Genomic DNA, 21,060 nt, shown 5'->3' with positions numbered 1-21,060 from the left:
ATGTTGAGTTCTGACGTCTTATGTATTCCTCCGTGAAGTTTTATTTGTCTTTTATAGGCACCTATGATATGTATTTGTTTAGAGTTGGTTTCAGGCTATAGTGTTAATTTGTGAGTTAAAATTTGTTATTGGCTAGTTTAATATGTATTATTTCTTCTGAACTGCAAAATTTCCTTTTACAAAATTGAAGGGTAAAAATAATTGTTACAAGTTAAAAGTAATAAAAAATGAATAAAAATAAAATAATGAAATTAAGGAACATGCTAAAGAAAAGGGATAAGACATCAAGCTGCCTTTGATTTAACCCCTTAACTTTCCGCCGGTGAGCCTTGAACTGTTGGGAAGCCAATACGTGTCTGTACAATGTCACCGGTCAGTGAAATAAGTCATCTCACATATCATTGGAAAGCCAAAACTATTGGAGTTAAAGATATGCTATTTCAGGATTCAAGATATGATATTTAAAAATGTACTCATCTCTGAAACCTCACACAGTCTGAAACATTAAACCCGAACACTATAAGGCTGGGACAGCGCCCCAAAGACGCGTCCTGCACTTGTCACATTTGATGATACTATGCAACCATGAATCCAACCATGTAAACATTTACTTAAAAACACATGATAATTAGGACAAATAAAAAACAAATCAGCCAAAAACCATCGCTGCGTCGATGGACCTTTGTTGCTAGCCGTCTGTTTAGCCCCATAATTACCATTTATAAATAAACGGGCTAGTAAAATATTTTTTTTATAGGCCTTCGGTAACTGAACTTGTTTTTGACATCTTTTTCGTCCAATTGCAGGCTTTGTTTTTACGGTCCACAACTCGCATTAGCCTATACCAGGGGTCGGGAACCTTTTTGACTGAAAGAGCCATAAAAGCAAAATATATTAATTTTATTTTGGGAAAGAGCCACTCCATATATTATGAGACAAATTTACTAAATTGCTAAACCCGCGCCCCAGACAAAAGCTTAGTCTTCAGCACATTTATTTTTGATGATTTGATAAAAATTATGAAAAGAGAATAATGCCAGAGCCCGTGTCCCAAAATCAACAAACATACCATTTTAAACTTGTGTCTTTGTTGCAATTACTCAAGATCGGTTAAACTCATTTTGACCCTTTTTTTCATACATATTGGTTTCAAAACCAGATGTAAGCAGTTATTTTGTAAAAACGTCACAACATTCTGCAAACAGGGAGCCTGATGTGCTTATCTATGGCGCAGACGGCGTAGGGCGAGAGATGGGAGGGAGTGCTTGCACTTTTTGCATAGCTCCACTCACCCAATCAAAAAACTTTAAGTTCTCTTCCGGTGTTTTGGCGTATTTACAGTTCTGTGGATTCATCATAAGGTATCTGAACACTGAAGACAGATAATATAGTGAGGTTTTATATAACGGATTCTTTAGCGATGTACAGCCAGAACGAGTTTTTTTTTTTTTTTTTTCGTGTGACACCTTGACTGTAAATTGTAGTGAAAAACGTGCCCTATATATTCTGCCAAGCACTACTTCTGTTTCAGCTTTGGTTTGGCTTTGTTTGTATCTGAACAGAATTAGTAGCTTACGTTTTGGACGAGATGGAGAAAATTTGCATGCAATCAAATTTGTCTCCGAGCCACAGGTACTTATAGAAAGAGCCATATATGGCTCGCGAGCCATAGGTTCCCGACCCCTGGCCTATACGATTCTGTATTGCTAAAAAGGACCTGCCTTCTTTACCTCTGAATAACTTTAGCTAATAGTAACTGATTCAAATGATGATGAACACATTGGCTAGCCAATGGAAATCTTCATAAATCTATACTAATATGTCCCTATTGTATTCAAATTAGACCCTGGAATAAGTGTGAGTATCCCTACTAGTTTTTTTACACGCAGGTGTGCACAATCATTGAATTATTTCTAGAAAGAGAATTCAAACGTTTAAAACTCTTTTACAATGTCTAAAAATGGCCAAAGTAAAATACACTTTTGCAAAGATTTTAGTGTTGAAAGATGGTCGTCTTTAAATGGCCACTTTTGAAAACACCTGGACCTAAACTTGGAAAAATGTGTAAAATACCATTTTTAGTTTTTTAGATTGTGATAATATTTGACAAGGTACCAGGTTAGGTTTCATGCTATTGTCTCACCTGTTTTACAATTAAGATGCCCAGGCTGCACTCATTTCCAGGCATTTTTTTTGCAAGAAAATTCAGGCGAGGAAAAAAAAACATTCTATTTCTGTATTCTAACTCGGATTACTCAACGTAAGTAGCACTTGCAATTATTGTTTCAGTTTGGGACACAACTTCAGAATCCTACCTTTCGAGAAGGACCAAAAGTATCCATATTCTCCACATGGTTTTAAAACGTAATTCACTTTACTTTGGGTGCATCTTAGATTGGGATTTTGGGCATATTTTACAGGAACGTTAAGGGTTTACATTTGTCTTCCTGTAGTTTTTATATCGAAATGGAGACATCTGATCTACATTTTTTCTTATCGCTGGGTTTATTAGAAGCTTTTAATGTTTGGTGGTTGTAATAAGATGAGTTTTGAATATAAAAAATACAATGTTGAGATTGAATGCATTTTCACATAGCTTGAGTGGAAGAGAATAGTGTTCCTTTTTGGATGTCCGCTGAGTGACGGTGTTTATTTTTAACTGGTTGCCATGATGGCTGCAACATTGCATGGAACTCTGTTTCTCCGGTTTTATTTCCTAAACATGCGGACCTGTGTAATTAGAAGGTAAATGGGGTGACAGCACAACAGGCTTTGATTGACAACAAGTCATCCTATTTTCCAAAGAAGGGCAGATAAGGTTGTCAATGTGAATCCTATCTGGGCATTACGCACAAACCAGACGGAGGGTAACACGCCAACATGTGTCATTGGAACCTTATCTGGGCTATACAGACTTATGCTGCTAATTGTGACTTTTTGATTTGTGAGAAAAAAAAGGTTTGAATAGACTTTATTCAACCGTCAAGTTACAATGCAGTGGACCCTTGTTTATGAGGGTTTACGTTCTGATAAGTTTATAGTTTAGTAGACACTCTAAATAAGGACAGAACACATCAATGGATTTTGAACTTGCAAGGAGAATGGGAGAAATGGGAAATCTCTAGTAAGATTCTTAACTGTTTTAAAAGCCTCCTCAGCCCTTTCTTTTTATTAAATTTCTTAGGTTACAGAAAAACAATCCATCCAAAAGGATTTGGATATCAAAGAACAGCGACATGATCGGCTGGTAGTGACAAAACAACGGATATTGGTGAGCAATAGTCAAAATAAAGAACTGGCATCCAATACAATCTCATTTGCAGATGTCCAATATTAAAACAGGAATAAATTTATCATGTTCCAAAAAGAAAACTCCTGTAATGGATGACATCCATTAAGTAGGAACATTTTTTTGTCCTTTAAAATTATTATAGAATTTAATACTCTTACAAATACTCATATTAAACCCTATTTACAGGCTAAGCATTTAAGGGTTCCTCTGAGCGCTTAACATCTTTAAATGCTTGAAATTTAATTTTGTGTTTTCAATTATTAAAAAGTTCTTGAATTTTGGGCGAAGTGTTTGTCCATGCTTGAAATTGTTGCCATGTTTCTCAACAAGTCTGCTTTAAAAAATGGTGATTCGGCTCTTTGGCTGGCCATTGCATTTCTTCTTCCCTCGTGATCAACTACAGCTAGAATTATTTCTAACGACATTGTCCAATGAAGCGTCATCTCCCCAGTGGTAAATTGTAATAGGAAGAACTTCCTGCAACTGAAAATGTTAGCTACATATTTCCGTCATTTTTACCCACTACCTATATAGGAAGAGATTTGTCTCCAAAACAAATATATTCTCAAATTAAGATGTACAAATCGCAGATATAGTGCTGGCTCTCCAAAATACATGATTTACATCAGATTTTTGGCTTTGAAAGTCCTTAAAAAGTGCTTGAAGTTGGCCAGGAAAAATATGTACGAACCTTGCATTTTTTCAACAAATAAAATATTGTATACTTGTTTTTTTATACAACTAATGAGTGTAATGTCAAAAAATCTAATGTAAATCATTGTAAACTTAAAGCAGAGGGACCGCTTAACTAATTGGGTTGCAGAATGTAAAATGCAAATACGTAGCGAGACTGTGAAAAGTAAACTGCGTATTAGCGAAGGTTCACTATATAACAATATGCAGCAGTGTAATCTGGCGGGATTACAAATATAATAACATGTCTGACAATGTTTTATGTGTTTTTTTTTTTTTGATCGTGTGTGCACAGGGCGAGCTCCAACAGCAAGGTGAAGGATATGGTCTTGCTGGAGCTAAGCTATGTCAACTCCAATCTGCAGCTCCTCATGGGCCAGCTGGAAAGCCTCAACAGCTCAGTGGAGGTCTACCAGAGTAGTCAGTGAGTACAGGTGGTGGAGACTTTTTTCTCAAGCGATGCATTCGGACTGGCTGTGGTTAAGATGGCTGTTTTTCCGAGACACTTAAGCTTGAAACATCTGCTGCTGTTTGTGGTCTGTAATGGTAGGCTAGTGCTGCCCCCTGTGGTCCTTTAAACACGCGGGTGCGCTGCAAGCTTACGCATGGGGTCGTCTGTGGGTGCAACTGCTTCACATGTCTGAAAATTAAATTCAGAACTTCTACTGTAGCTTCATAACATTACAGATCTGTGGTTCTCAATTGGTCTGACTTTAGGACCCACCATCCCACCACAATGACAATCTATGACCCAAATCAAGAAAAAAAATCCACTTCTCAAATATATCAAATGAAAAGATTGGGCAGTTAAAGCAGAAATAGTAGAATATTTTCACCTTTTTACCGAAAAAAACAAAATGACCAGCAAAACCACTTTAAATACCGTATATACTCTCGTATAGGCCTACATTGCATTAAGTGACCCCATAGTATTAACTCAAAATATTGAAGAAATTATGTGCCTAAACTACTATAAATACCTAATAACTTAGATATTAAATATCAATATACTGGTAACATTTCTAACATTTCTGAATCTTTAACTGTACCTTTTAAGCAGTGCTCTACTGGCAGACATTTGTACAAAATTTTAATAATCCGCAATCATTTTCTTCTTCAACTTGATTGTTGTTTTCCAATTTTCCTTTCCCTTATCACTAACTTTCTTGGGACCCATTATTGTTGGCAGAAAAAGGAAATATAACCAACGGAATAACAAAAAAATGAGATGTGTCCCCCCTTAAACGTACCGATTGACTGAGTAGGAGGAAGAGATCAAACGGGGTGTTACAGCTATATACAGTGTAAATGACCCCATGTTTTTTCATCTTCTTAGCATCAATATTACAGTTTCGGAACCCTCTTTTGGATCCCTATCCATCTGTTTAGGAACACAAATAATGATTGTGTAATATTTTATTTTCAGGGCTGGCGTTATAGTGATTTTAGCAGTGGTGAATAAGGCTGAGGATTTATATTTAGAGCTGGAATATGATTAGTTAAAAAAGAGAGAAAAAACTTGCAGGACTAGAATTCTTAAGATTTTTGAGTGAAAAGGATCATCAGAATGCCTTAGAGAGTAGCTCCCTTATCTTAGACCAGGGATCAAGAACCTTTATGAAGCTACTTTTTTCTTATTGAAAAAAATACATATAACTTTTCATGTTATTACTGTTATTACTAGGTTACTATTGTGTTATTACCTGTTTTTAACTATTAGTAGGGTTATAATAGGCAGAGTAAACTACCTAAACATCTGCCAGAGATGAGAGCACCAAGTAATTTACAAACACAAATTACAGGCTATTTTTAAAATAACGCACATAAAGACAATGCTCTTTTCCATGATTTCTCATGCCAGTTAGAAATCAAATTAACTCTATGATGACCCATCACTGGTGAGCTTTTCAGAACTGGTCAGTGGGCTCCTCAGGGGTTCTTAGGGGGCTACCTGGTGACCACGCGCATTACGTTGATGAACCCTTGTCTTAAATAATATTTTTGAATTACATTTTAAAAAAGAACTCCCAGTTTTATACAGTGTATTTCAGTTACGGCTGACAAATAAGAAACCTTGCCGTAAAAACAAGGTTGTGATGATGTCACATCAAAAGTGAAGCAAGCTGTTTGAGGCTGGCTTTCACTTGGGGGCAGTTTTTCATGTTTCACACAGAGTGAAGGAGACTGAGAAGACCTTATAAACAAGAGCTTTTCCAGACATTTTCACCATAAGTTATGCGTCCTTTTTCTCCCATTCTTTTGTTAGCCGCCCACTGGTTTTTGGCCAATGTCCACTTGCTAATGTGTGAATGTGTAAAACTGGAGTGTCATGCCCAATTTCGTTGTCACAATATGTTAACCCATTTTGTAACAATGACAATAAAGGTATATTCTATTCTATTCTATTCTATTACTTCAAAGCTAACTTTCTATAGTTGAGCAGTTTCAATTCGTGAACATGTACTTTGTACGTGACTTTTAGTCTGTTCATACCCAAAGTCTATTGACTGGCGGTAAACTAAATGCAGCAAGAGTTTAATCTACTATCATTATTATTTTACTTCCGTTGACAAACCTAATTGTAATGCTGTGCGATGAGTGATCATTTTTCACAAGGTAGTACGCAACCACACAAAAACTCCCAAACAGTTGAGTTATTTGATGTTTTCACACAGGACTAAGTTGTTATTGGGTGACAAAGGTGCTGTGATTTATTGTGGTACTATTAGGTGATTAGTCCTTTCATACATTGAGTGAGGTGAAACTGGCTTTTAAGACAGTTGTAGGGTACATACCTAAGAGGTTTCAATGATACTTCAATGATTTCCAAATAGGGAAAAGATCTTTCATTATTAATATTTTGTAAGCCGTGAGAAGTCGGGTGAAGTGAGTGAGTTGTTAAATTAAAAAACTGGAGCATTGAAGACAAATGATTTGTGACTCATTTCTTTACAGACTCATGTCAGTATATGTACCACGTGTGTTTCAACTTTGAAAACAGTCTAAATCTGGTCCATTCAGTTTTAGGTTCGGTTTGGTCTAGAATTTGACGTTGATATTTGGGTTGTGTTGAGTATGTCCAATTTGGTCCAGATGTAGTGCAAATATAGTTGCTGTATTTTTTTTAACCTCTCCAACCTGGCATCGGACGTCTTTTCAACGTTTGATTTTTTTGCTTTACTGGTTCTGATCCGTTCTGCTTTAGACACAATCAAGTCCAAAAATAGACGTCTAAAATTGGGTTGGTTGTAGTCCATTGAATATGGAATCAACCAAATGAAGCATCCAAAAAGTCTTCTTTTCAATGTCTTGAAAAATACATTTTTTCGACTTTAACCTTTTTACCAATTAAAGATGTCTTTTGGGGCGAACTTTGGGTCTTTTTAGAATTTGAAATGTCTTTGTTATTGATTACAACATAGTGTTCATACACATACTGTAGGTATTTGACATGGCACTCCAAAAAAACATGTAATGAAAGACAATTTTGTCATTTAGTTCAAATATAGTCGCTGTGTTTTCAACATATCTAATGTGATTAAAATCGAATTGTATGTTTAGTCGATGAGAAGACGTTTCTTTTTAAGATCGAAAACTGTACTAAAAACAACTAAAGGGGTTTTGTAATTGACTTACACATTCAGGTTTTTTAGATGACTTTTAAATGCCTTTTTAAAGACCTCCTTTTCACGCTTTGAGTATTAGCTCATTGCTCAAATTACCAGACTCCTCCTAAACCATGTGAATTTAAAAAAAACAAAACTGTTATTTCCATTAGCAGGAGAGCCGTTTAGCTGCCACCCTGCTGGTAAATGTATTAACCTAATAATGTAATGGGAAACAATAATGTGGTTTCTTTGGATTCTTGTGTTATGAGCTCGATGGTTTCTCCGAGACTCCCCCCTACCACACACACAAAGACCTCAACTCGTCTATTGAAGGCACTTATAAAGCCTCCTGGACATGAAAGCATAGAGGCATGGCACAAAAAAGGACTAATGAGGGCTTGTCGTGAGGCCAAGTCAAGTATATAAAGTCATTAGTGGACTTGTGTCACAATGTCTAGGAAAAAGGAAGAAACCATTAGGTAGATGCTGTCCTTTTTTTTTCCCTCAATAATATTCTGTGTGGTTTCCATGGAGAGTATAGCGCAACAATCTTGTTGATTCAGGTTGTCCTGGGTGAAGCATTATGTGTGTGAGATAATGTGTGGGTCATTGTGTGTGTTTGTGTGTTAGATTCTTAAATAAATCGTTTTATTTTGAAGCGAACAAAGCATTTACATTAGCTGTCAGGCCTGCTATTCGGGGGCATTTTAATTTGCATTCATCCTTGTGTGGACAGATGGTTTCAAGTGGTTTCAAGTGGTCCACAAGTGGAGACACGTGATGGGGATTTTAAAACCTTCTGGGGGAAAAAAATTCAATTCCTAATGAAAAAAATACTTGTTTGATGCTCTGCTCTGTTCTTGGTTTTCTGTGTTTTGGGCATAGGGATGATTTATGTTACTATGTTTACATGCAGGGAATAGTTTGACTGGGATCAGAATTGGATTTTTGAAGCCATCTGGATGAATTGCCTACTTGTCTTTTGTCAAAGGAACATCCTTGTATACATGGCTTTGATAGTTTTCTGATTACAAAGACTATTGCAAGCAATGTCATTACACAAAAAGACGTAATTTCTGGATTTAACTTTAAACAAATAAAAGAGGATTTAATTAATGTCATCACCAAAATCAAGAAATTAAGTGTTTTTTTTTGCTCGTTTTTAAAAAAAATTGCTTCATTGCTTTGTCCCATCTCTTTACAAGTTGTGCTCGTGCATGGGTTGCCAGAAGCACCAACTTACAATCTATGTGGATGAATATCACTGTGGAATTTTCACCATTTATTCGTGAGTAAGCCGGAGTTTGAGTGTATCATCCGTCTCTGTATGACACTTCCATGTTTTTTTTGTGCAGTGCAGCCAAATATTGAAAATCGTCAGAATGGATAGAGAAGAGAAAAGAAAATTTTCTGATTTGGATTTTTTGAATGAAACAACTAAACTAACCAATTCTACTACTATGACTTCTCACTGTCGGACTACAACCTTAATTCAATTTCTGTGCACTTTTAAAAAGCTTTGAAGAATTTGAATACCAACAATAGTTCGATTTTGATCGGTCTTTCCAAACTTAGCCTGTGTCTTGAAAAAAATAAAGAAAAAAAGACTGTGTGTCCACTTTTATCAGTTTTAACATGACCATACTGAACTACAATAGAAAACATTCACACTCAGGGTAACAGAAAAACTTCATGGGAATCCTGGAAATTGAAATCCAAGAACTCTGTGAGAGAGAATATTAATGAATAGCCGCCTTTTACCTGAGCTTGTATCCCATCCTGAATGAATTCAGCTTGTTTTGTGAGCTCACCTGCGTTGGGGTGTTTAAAATGGGACATGTCACAGGCAGCACAAGAGAATAAACATTGCTCTCATGATTGACTCTGCCCATCAGATATCAGAATAGATAGTGGAGATAAATTTAAGTGTCAACTACATCGATTCACTGTACCGATACAAACATTTCTCGCTGTTTCTTGGATTACTTTTTGCGGTTTCTATACTTCGCGGATTATTAAAGTGCATTGTGTTCTGCATTCTGATTGGCCAAACAGTCGCCCTGGTCCCTTTTTTTGCCGGTGTCAATGTGCGTCAATAACATTGCAGTCTCAGTTGTACACATCAACGGCTTGACAAACCTACATTACATATGCGCAAATTGCTTTCAATGTCGAGTTTTTCAATGTCAACAAAAGGTTCTGAACACCCAAAACATTTTTCTTACCAACAAAAGTTGTCTTTCTCCTCATAGGAAGGTAAAATAATTTTTGTGACCCATTTTTGTTTGCCCATAATGTTTAAATGATTGCGACAAAATAGCAAAACATGGTAAAAAAAAATAGATTTAAGGTAGTGCAATAATGCAGCAGGATTATTTTTAGAATTAGAATTCAACAGTACAGACACTATTAATTAAATAAAAGACATGTATTAATTACAGTAACTTTATTTGTTAAATAAATGCTTGAATCTGTAAAAAGGGTCTTTCTTTTGTTGTTGAATGGAGTATTTGATAGAGGTTTCTATTTTATAGATTTTTACTTGCTGGTCAATTACTGTTTATGCAAATTATGTCATGTTTTTTCAGAAAAGCCTGGAACAAACTCAAGGATTTTCCAAATCTTGAACAAATATTAATCTTCGACAAGCATCACCCACACAAACTCAATTTTACACACATTTGCTAGTTAAAGCACTCATTTTATGTTATTATACTACATGTTTCTAACTTGACCTTTTGCGGAATCTGTATATTGATGGAACATTTTTTGTTGTGTAGAAAACTGCTGTTTCTGCTGAGATTCACTTCAAAATGGATTTTTTAACTTAGAAAAATGTAGTCCTGGGTTCACATGGTGCATTTTAAAAGATAAACAAGATCCTTCAATGTCTGTTCTATGTCCTAAACACTTAAGTGAGAGGTAAAAGGGGCTGTGCTTATTTCGGAAAGTGTGCATGTGTACATGGTTCAAGATTCTTAAGCGCAGATACACTCCGTTAGTTGACAACTTTCAGCCAAACCAGAAAGTGGTGAGCTCATCATCCGAATAGAGGATGAATCTTCCTGAGATTCACAAGAGTCAGCAGAAACGGGAACCTGATCCTCTATCACTTGTTTGCAAGGATTGAAGCAGGAGTTTGTCTTTGTCAACCTTGGCCTGGCTGCGTTCCTTCCAGAGCCGTTGCCACGCGTGGTTCTCACAGGGGGATGCATGGGGGGCACAACGATTATTACCCCCAAGACAATTTTACACAGAATTAATGCACGTTAAACATAACAGTACATCTAGCAGCAGCTAACATCAGGTGTCATTGTTTAGTACAATAGACAACCAGCTTTCTTCTACACGCTTTTTTATGATTAGCCAATGTGCAACCATTCTGTGTTATTGACTTCAAGTTTGTAAAGTATATTAAGTATAAAAGAATGAGAAGTCTATAACCTCCTGTGTGGAGTTGGCATGTTCTCCCCGTGCTTGCGTGGGTTTCCTCCAGGCACTCCGGTTTCCTCCCACATTCCAAAAACATGCATCTCAGGTGAATTGGCCGGTCCAAATTGTCCCTAGGTGTGAATGAGCGAGCGAATTGTCTGTCCCTGTGTGCCCTGCGACTGGCTGGCAACCAGTTCAGGGTGTCCCCTGCCCACTGCCTGAAGATAGCTGGGATGGGCTCCAGCACCCCCGCGACCCTACTGAGGATAAGCGGTGCAGATAATGGATAGATGGAAAAAGTCTTTTTATATACGTATATACAGTGCATCCGGAAAGTATTCACAGCGCTTCACTTTTTCCACATTTACTTATGTTACAGCCTCATTCCAAATTGTATTAATTTAATCTCTTATCTCAAAATTCTACACAAAATACTCTATTATGACAATGTGAAAAAGTTTTTTTTTTACTTTTTTTGAATTTATTAAAAATAGAAAACTAAGAAATCATATTTACATAAGTAATCACAGCCTTTGCCATGAAGCTCAAAATTGAGCTCAGGTGCATCTTTTTTTCCACTGATCATCCTTGAGATCTTTCTACAGCTTAATCGGAGTCGACCTGCAGTAAATTCAGTTGATTGGACATGATTTGGAAAGGCACACACCTGTCTATATAAGGTCCCACAGTTGAGTGTGCATGTCAGAGCACAAACACCAAGCATGAAGTCAAAAGAACTGTTTGTAGACCTGCGAGACAGGATTGTCTTGAGGCACAAATCTGGGGAAGGATACAGAAACATTTCTGCTGCTTTGAAGGTCCCAATGAGCACAGTGGCCTCCATTATTCGTAAATGGAAGACATTTGGAACCACCAGGACTCTTTCTCGAGCTGGCCGGCCTTCGAAACTGAGCGATGGGGGTAGAAGGGCATTAGTCAGGGAGGTGACCAAGAACCCGATGGTCACTCTGTCAGAGCTCCAGCGTTCCTCTGTGGAGAGAGGAGAGCCTTCCAGAAGGACAACCATCTCTGCAGCAATCCACCAATCAGGCCTGTATGGTAGAGTGGCCAGACGAAAGCCACTCCTTAGTAAAAGGAACATGGAAGCCCGTCTGGAATTTGCCAAAAAGCACCTGAATGACTCTCAGACCATGAGAAACAAAATTCTCTGGTCAGATGAGACAAAGATTGAACTCTTTGGTGTGAATGCCAGGCGCCATGTTTGGAGGAAACCAGGCACCGCTCATCACCAGGCCAATACCATCCCTACAGTGAAGCATGGGGGTGGCAGCATCATGCTGTGGGGATGTTTTTCAGCAGCGGGAACTGGCAGACCAGTCAGAATAGAAGGAAAAATGAATGCAGCAATATATAGAGATATCCTGGATGAAAACCTGCTCCAGAGCGCTCTTGACCTCAGGCTGGGGCGAAGGTTCATTTTTCAGCAGGACAACGACCCAAAGCACACAGCCAAGATCTCAAAAGATTGGCTTCAGAACCACTCCGTGAATGTCCTGGAGTGGCCCAGCCAGATCTGAAAATGGCTGTGCACAAATGTCTCCCATCCAACCTGATTGAGCTTGAGACTTATTGCAAAGAAGAATGGGCAAAACTGCCTAAAGATAGGTGTGCTAAACTTGTGGGATCATATTCAAATAGACTTGAGGCTGTATTTACTGCCAAAGTTGGATCAACAAAGTATTAAGCAAAGGCTGTGAATACTTATGTAAATGTGATTTCTTAGTTTTCTATTTTTAATAAATTCAAAAAAAGTAAAAAAAAAAACGTTTTCACATTATCATAATGGAGTATTTCGTGTAGAATTTTGAGATAAGAGATTAAATTAATACAATTTAGAATGAGGCTTTAACATAACAAAATGTGGAAAAAGTGAAGCGCTTGTGAATACTTTCCGGATGCACTGTACGTAAAATGATTCAAAGTTTAATTGAGTGAAAAGTTCACTAGTGAGTGAAAAAAATAAATGCTATTATAATTCGTAGAATAATTAATAGTTTTATTTTTTTAAAAATCAATCAATTTTGTGCATAAAATCACATTATTATTGGTAATGTACTAATCAAGGGACCCCCCAGAATGTCTTTTTTTTCTTTTTTACCTCTTTTTCCTGCTTTTTTCTTCTCTTTTGTTCCCCCCCAGCTTTTAACTTATTTTCTACGCCTTTTTCTTTTTTTCTTCTTTTGTTTAATTTTTCTTACATCCATTTTTCTTTGGGTTGGGCAGCGCCCACCCCCGCCCGCCTCTGGTATTGCCCCTAATTCCATCTCTCAACAGCTTCTTCTAACCACAGCATATTGTTAAAATCGCTTGTCAACACATTGCCATACGGGCACCTGTTTTTGGTTATATGAAAGAAAAACACCTTAGGGCGTTTCATTAAGACTTTTGTGGACCAGTCGACTAGGGACTTTTTAAGTCTAAACTACCTGCTGTGTTTTATATAGTGACACCATCTGCCTAATCATGCCGGTTTGTCTGTGAGGGGGTTTGGATGTAAATAGCAACTTTCACGATTTTTGTAAAAGCAAATGATAATCTGCTCTCATTATAGAATATTTTACTCTTATTTGCTATTCCGGTTAGCCAGAACTTTGGTTGCACCTTGTTTCTAAACCCTTATTTAGGACAAAAATGACAGTCAATGAGCCTCATCGCTCTCAAGTAACTGCTGGAGGAACACACATTTTAAGTGGTATATTTATAATGATATTGGACACAGGCTCTGGCTTTATTCTTCTTTTATAAATTTCAACAGATCATCTAACATCACACAGTGAAATACAAATCGTTAAAAAAATTGACTTTGTCTGGAGAGAGGGTTTGTCATTTTGTCGAATTTTATCTTAAAATATACGGTATGCCTCTCTCTAAAAAAATAAAATAAAATAAAAAGTGTATATATATATATATATATATATATATATATATATATATATATGTATATATGTGTGTGTGTATATATATATATATATGTATATATGTGTGTGTATATATTGCTATTATGGTTTTTTTGGGTCAAAAAGGTTCCCGACCCCTGGGCTAGAAGCAAAAAAGATTCTTGACTATAGTACATGCTCAGAGCTCCTTCCCTTTCCTTCATATTGCCATGCCACACATTTATTCTATAATGATCCAAGTTTATATTAAAACACCTGTTTTTCCCCGTTTGTCTTTCTCCTCAGGGAAACTGCCAACATTCCACTCATTGCATTGGGTCTGAAGGAGACTAAGGAAGTAGACTTTGCCACACCTTTTAAGGTAAAATTGAATACACTCATGACCTAGCCTCAAGAGCTACTTTAATATCATACCCGATACATTTTTTTCAGACATTGTTAAGATTATATTAATAATGTTATCAATACTGGGTTGAGACTTATTTTTCCCTCCCAAAGGATTTCATTGCTTCACATTACAACGAAGATGGATCTAACTATGAAGAAGAGCTTGCTGACTTAATGGACCTGCGGCAGGTAGGTTAATTAAAATTCATAAAGGTAAATTTCCAGGTTTTTTTTGTTGCATGGTTGTGGTTAAGCACAATGTGGTGGTAACAATGAATAACTGGCTTTACTTGGTAATTTTTGTCTAATATGAAAAATAACCCAGTCGATCCAGTTTATCATTACAGCAATACATTTTATCTGCATGTGTATCATTCGTAGATGTTAAATAAGTCATTGACATTTTCAAAGTCAATTTGCTAGCCAATTAGAAAAATCTATATGAAACAGAAGAGACAAAATCAGAATTAGGCTTTTTATAGTCATGTAGTGGTGTTAGAGATGGATGAATTATGAAAACATAAATCGTCAGCAAAAGGTCAAAGCTGCACCAAACTCAATTTGAACAGTTTCCACCAAACTGCACCTTTATCTTATGTTGTGGTTGTGTTATGAAACACTCGAATTCCCTGGCAGCCACTATTACTCTTCTTGTTCTGTTTGCGGTGAAAATGTGCTTTCTGGAATCTCCTGATGAGTAACTGTGTTTTGAAACCTGATTAACAGCATTAATCTTTAAATGAGAAGTTTTGGTTCAGATATTATGTAATTGTCTGTAAAAGTTTAAAAATTAAGTGTTAGGCAACCACAAGTTTTTATTTTCATCTGGTGACCTCAAAGTGTAGTATGCAGGTTACAATGCAGCAGAAGAACATTGCAGAGTCTTTACAACAGCCCAGAAAATCATCGGCTGCTCACTGCCAAGTTTGGCTTAGAATTGTTGTTGTAAAGAATTACAATCTCTATTCTATTCTATTCTATTGGTGAATAGTCCTTAATTATATAGCGCTCTTCAAGTCAATGACGACCTCCCAAAGCGCTTTACAATGTGCTTCACACTTACCCTTTCACACACACAGACGGCCAGAATTGATCAAGCATAACCATCACTTCAGTGCTCTTTTTTGCATTTGTGATACCTACAATATGTAAACACTGTTTTCCATAAACTCAAGGGCACTTTGCTTGCAGAATAGAATTTGTTGAAAGAATACTAAACCTATGCATGAACTTAAATAAATAAATAAATAATAAATGTTTATTGAAGGTATTGTTGGATACATTAATCAAAACATGACACAAAAAAAACTAATGCTGAGAGTGAGCATGGCAAAATATGGTCACCTTACGCCCCCTCCCCTAAGAAAATTTGACAAATCTATTTCAGCCAACTTTTGCTTAAAGGTTTGCATCGTATTTGCACTAATAACCCGGTCAGGCAAAAAATTCCAAATTTTTGGTATCCTGCAAGAAGTTTCCATGCAAGTTGCTGGTAGGTCTAGGCACCTGTAACTTATATCTGTGACCACGTAAACCATCAACACGACAGAACTCAAAACATTTATCAAAAGGCACATCGATCATTCCATGCAGTACTTTGAACACAAAAATTAAATCAAATCGAATTCTGCGGAGCTCCAAAAAGTCCAAGTTCAGACTTTCTAGTCTTTCCGGATATGACAAGTTGTGCATCCCAGGTATCCGCTTCGTATACCGACGTTGAACTCCTTCCAGTAGGTTAATGTCCTTGAGTAAGTAAGGGTTCCACACAACGCTATTATATTCTAACCCGGGTCTAACATAAACGCAAAACATTCGAACTAAGAATGCTGGGTTCTTGTTGTAAAAGTGTCTGTAAATGTTTGATGCATTGTTTTGGCTTTGTTGGTAATTTTGCCGATATGCATGATAAACTTTAGGTTTGAAGTAAGAGTGACACCCAGATCCTTATGTTTAGTAACAACATGCAAATCATGATCATTAATGTTATACAGCAGAACAGAACCATGAAAAAAACGACTGTGCTAAGCATTTATGAGATGACAGTTGCAGTTGCCACTGTACGGACCAAAGAAAAACTGATTTAATGTCATTTTGGAGAGAATCAATTGTTCCTGCAACCTGGGTTTTTGGTAAGAAAGCCGACAGTTTGGCATCATCTTATGCATGAACAATGCATGAACTTTTTGCGTGCGATGTTTTTGGTGACGTGATCACGTGATTTCGATCACTCAGCAATCGCCTTCCTGCAGACGTGCACGAAACGTCATCCCTTTTGCCCCGACTATGCTGTAGGGACTTCGTCATCTCTTTAGAAAGAAAAAAGCTTAATGGTTTAACTGTCTGTACTTATCCTATCTTTGCTACTTTGACCACACTGCTTCACTACGGCTATACTCACCATATAGGACCACCTACACACTTCGAACACTGGATTCCGAGAGCAAAACTAGAAAATAGAGGCTTCCTCAATGTCTAAACACACATCTGATCAAACCCACTCCTGCCATCTAACGATGATTTATGATATCTGATATCATTTCCAGTCGCTTGCAATTTACTGATTAACCGTACCAAACACTCTATAATGTTTTTTTTTTTTTTTTTTTAATAAAACAAACAAGAAAACATTTTTACGTTTTGGCACGCAGGAACAATCCTTCTGAAAATGTATTTATACTTTATGGCACGGAATGAGTTCAATAACTCTTCAAAACTGAATCGTGTGAATCAAGTTCCATTGCTAATGAAGGATGACTGAAATTGGCTGTAATCTTTCAAGATGTTGATTTTGATTTATTTTTGGCTTGCAGGCATGCAGAACCCCAAGTCGCAGCGAGGCCGGCGTGGAAATGCTAGCAAAGTACTTCAACCATCTTCCGCTTGTGGAAAGTCGCTTTTTCTCGCCAACGCATCACAGTAGCATCTTCTTCACTTGGTAACATCATCGCTGAGATGATTTTCTTTATTTACTTGGTGCGACTGACAGCACTTTTCTTTTACCTCAGGTACGACTCCTTCACAGGAGTGCCAGTATGCCAGCAAAACCTGTCGCTGGAGAAAGCCAGTATACTTTTCAACATGGCCGCCCTCTACTCACAGATCGGCACTCGCAGTGACCGTCAGACTTTGGTTGGCCTGAAGGAGGCCATTTCGGCCTTTCAGAAGGCAGCAGGTATGAAGATTATGTCAATAGATATCTTTGATAAGAGGTAGTTGTTAAATTAGATTACAGGCTTGAATTAACAGGTGTAGCGGGACAAGCATTAACTTGGCGCGCAAAACATAATCAGTCTCCAGAATGTTACACAAACAAACATGTGCTTGTTTGAAACCAAAAGTGGCAAACTTTCACAAAACAGAAATCTAATGCCGTCGCTGGAGCGGTATATTCACACACAACAAGTAAGTTTTGCTTCAAAATAAAGCAGCAGTAGACTACAATACTCGTCTCGTTTCCAGATTTTTTTGTTAAAATTTGAAAGAAACTGTCGATTTTTTTTTTTTTTAAGTTGGTAGTGGGTAGCGGTAGTCCAAAGCATGAAAGGTAGTGATTGTAAGTATGTTTCTGACTCATGTTACTCAGATGATTCTGATGATCTTGGTAAATCAATTGAAATTGCATGGGCAATGTTGCATCCAAGATTAACTTGCATATTTAGCAACAAAACAAAGTGTATTTCAATGTTTCAGTCAATGGACTAACTGAAGTGTTCTTGGTCAGTGGTTCTCAATCTTTTTTTTTTCAATGACCATCGTAAATTTTGTATTTTACTACTTTACTTTGTATTTTATTTCAATTCCTCTATCTGGCACAAAACCTTTTTAGGTGGAATATTTCAAATTTATTGTACATTTTAGAAACTCTAGTTTGAACTAATTAATTTAACTTGTAAGCTTTATTATTTATTCCCTTAACCCCTAATGTTCTAATGGCCCACCGGTGGGCTTTAAGTGTTGCTAAACAAAGTCGTGTCTTCACTATGTCACCAGTCACTGAAATACATTATACCATTTATCATTGCAAAGTTGAAACTTTCATGATTCAAGATTTGGAGACCAATACTAAACATATTTATCACTGAAACATTACGATCAGTCTAAAACGGGATACCCTAAAACTAAAAGGCCGGTATAACTCGGCCAAAAGTGGTGGGAAATCTACTCAAGACACGATTCCTTGCAAACATGGTATGGTAACATTCACAAGGGTCCAGTGAATCCAACGGTGTAAAATATTTATTTTGAAACACACAATAATGCCAACAGATTAAAAAAAAAAAAATCTGCCTAAAAGTATTCCTGCCTTATTTGACGATCTTTGTTGTAATGTGTTTGTTTGGCTCCATAACTCCCCTTCAAAATCAAACAGACCCGTCAGATGATTCCCGATATAGCAATTAGCCTCTGATGTTTTGATTGACACTATTCTTGGCCAATTGCAAGCTTTTGACAACCCTGAAGGCCTGGTTTGAAAAAAGAAAAAAAAACTAAACGTCATGGCTTACTTCAGCTTAAAAAATATTTCGACCTTGCGACTTATTTAGGGAATTCTCGTTGCTGTTTAAATGTTATTGCACTTCTTTTCATTGTACTGTTACAATGCATTGTTGTTTTTCACTCAAACACTGCACTATCATTATAATTTAAGGCGTTTTCTGAAACCCACGTTGTAAAAATGTTTTTCTTATTTATCCTGACAATATTTTACCTTTGTTTCTCTTTTTCAATCCTTATTACACGTTTACCATGGAGTGTAATTTCGTTGCCAATAATGTTTCCTAACGTTGATATCAATGACAATAAATACTATTATGTTTTGTTTAGTTCAATAGCTGTCTTGATTAATACATTAATTTTATATACAGTACTTATATTTCTTTAAATAATAACATCTTTCTAAAGGATTTTCATATTCTACTGTCATGCCCTTACGTATAACCCCCATCTGAGAACCACTGATGACCTTATTAGTGTCAAAAGAGTTTTGTGTTGGGACTCCTGCTCTGGCCAAAATTTTGCATAAAGATAATATTTTTGGATTCTCCTCTTAGGAATCTTGAACCACCTTAAGGAAACCTTCACACATACACCAAGCTACGACATGAGTCCAGCCATGCTAGCCATGCTCATCCGCATGATGCTGGCCCAGGTGCAGGAGTGTCTCTTCGAACAATTGGCCCTTCCCGGGATCCGCAACGACTTCCTGACGCTTCTCAGGATGGCCCAGGAGGCGGCCAAGGTGTCGGAGGTTTACGACCATGTCCACCAGTCCATGATCCAGACACCCTTGAAAGACAACGTGCCGTTTTTTTGGTCCACTATGTCTCAAGTGAAGACGAATCACTACCGCTCCATGGCGCATTTCTTTATGGCCTCTGCACTTTTGGACCACCACGGTAAGTACCATAATTCAAATTGGCCTGAAATTTGAAAGTGTGCCTTATAAACCAGTGCAGTTTTTATGCAGCAAAATAAGATTGGAAATGTATTTGAGTGTGCTACCACACATTTTATTATGGTGTACTACCATTTGTTCAATGATTGATCAATCGAAAAACATGGCAGACCAAAACCACGAAACATTGTATGCAATGGGAATCGAACCCAATTGTGGTGGTGAATGGGCCGACACTTAACTTAACTGGAGCACCAGTAATGCATATTACATATATTTTTAATCATAGTGCTAGAAAAAATAGAGAAAACAGGAAGTCAAGTCAAGTCATAATGCCAGAAACAAATACAGAAAAGAGAATTTTTCCTGAAATAACTAAAGACAAAGTCCAATTCATCATCAGATACACCAAAGAATTGTTTCTCGCGTCATGCGGAAAACACGGTACACTGTTAGATGTGAATAGTAGCTATAAAAAAAACGACTTTATCCATCAGTTTGTCCTTCTATTTATCCGTCTGCCATCCATCTAGCCCTTTCTCTTAGTAATTGTTTTATTTCATTACTAATTTATGTTTCATTTTATCTATATGTGCAATTTATTTTGTTGCTGATTTTATTTTATGAATTGATTTGTATTATTTAATTGTTTTTGTATTATGTTATTAATTTTTTTTTTTCACCCTCAATATATTATTTTGTCAATCTAATGTCTCTAGCAAAGGAATCGATGAAATGCATCTTGATTCTTCTTCCAATCTGCATGCAACTGGGCCCACTGAAAAAAAATCCTTGATTTATATTCTTCATGTGAAATATGCACCTTGGTCAATTGAAGGTCTTGAAATACTGTACTAAAAATTCAGGTTTCATAGAATGAATATAGATAAGAGGATGGTTTTGTTATCGCTTAGATTGTAAAGATTTCTACTGTGTGTTTGTTTCTTGTGGATTTTATTCTCCCATGTCTCATAGATTTGATATCTCCATTTAAAATGTCTAAATATGGTTGTCCACCCACCACCTTATAAAATCAACGAACATTCGGAACTTGCCATATATGTAAACTAAAGTCACTTAGGTGACCATACAGTAATCATGACACAATGGCCATACTGACATCAACTCCGATTGTATATTCTGCCTTGTCCAGTCAACATAATGATAAGACTTGCATAGATTTATAAACATTGTTATTGAAACAGGAATAGTTCCTTGCTGCTACCAATTGGAATCACATTACTCAACTCGCTTTAGGCCCCAATGCTGTTACATAAGGGCTTATTTAGTGACACACACAACCACATTCGCACACACACTCCCTCTCTCTCA

At 36.9% G+C, this 21,060-nt stretch overlaps 1 protein-coding gene across 2 annotated transcripts in view; it reads left to right on the top strand.

The window, feature by feature from the left end:
• The window catches only part of rhpn2 (rhophilin, Rho GTPase binding protein 2), a 40,636-nt gene that overhangs the window by 8,993 nt on the left and 10,583 nt on the right, over positions 1-21,060 (top strand). For both annotated transcript variants that reach the window (XM_088333883.1, XM_088333882.1), the window contains exons 3-8: positions 4,281-4,409; positions 14,229-14,304; positions 14,442-14,519; positions 17,144-17,268; positions 17,339-17,505; positions 19,385-19,729. In XM_088333883.1, the coding sequence (XP_088190009.1) occupies positions 4,281-4,409; positions 14,229-14,304; positions 14,442-14,519; positions 17,144-17,268; positions 17,339-17,505; positions 19,385-19,729 (920 nt within the window). The remainder of the gene's footprint in view (positions 1-4,280; positions 4,410-14,228; positions 14,305-14,441; positions 14,520-17,143; positions 17,269-17,338; positions 17,506-19,384; positions 19,730-21,060) is intronic.

The sequence above is a fragment of the Urocampus carinirostris genome, chromosome 4 (genome assembly GCF_059441175.1).
Source record: "Urocampus carinirostris isolate Australia breed hairy pipefish chromosome 4, RoL_Ucar_1.0, whole genome shotgun sequence".
NCBI classification, from domain to species: domain Eukaryota; kingdom Metazoa; phylum Chordata; class Actinopteri; order Syngnathiformes; family Syngnathidae; genus Urocampus; species Urocampus carinirostris.
The sequence above is the reverse complement of the archived record's forward strand: the minus strand, read 5'-3'. Positions and strand labels throughout refer to the sequence as shown.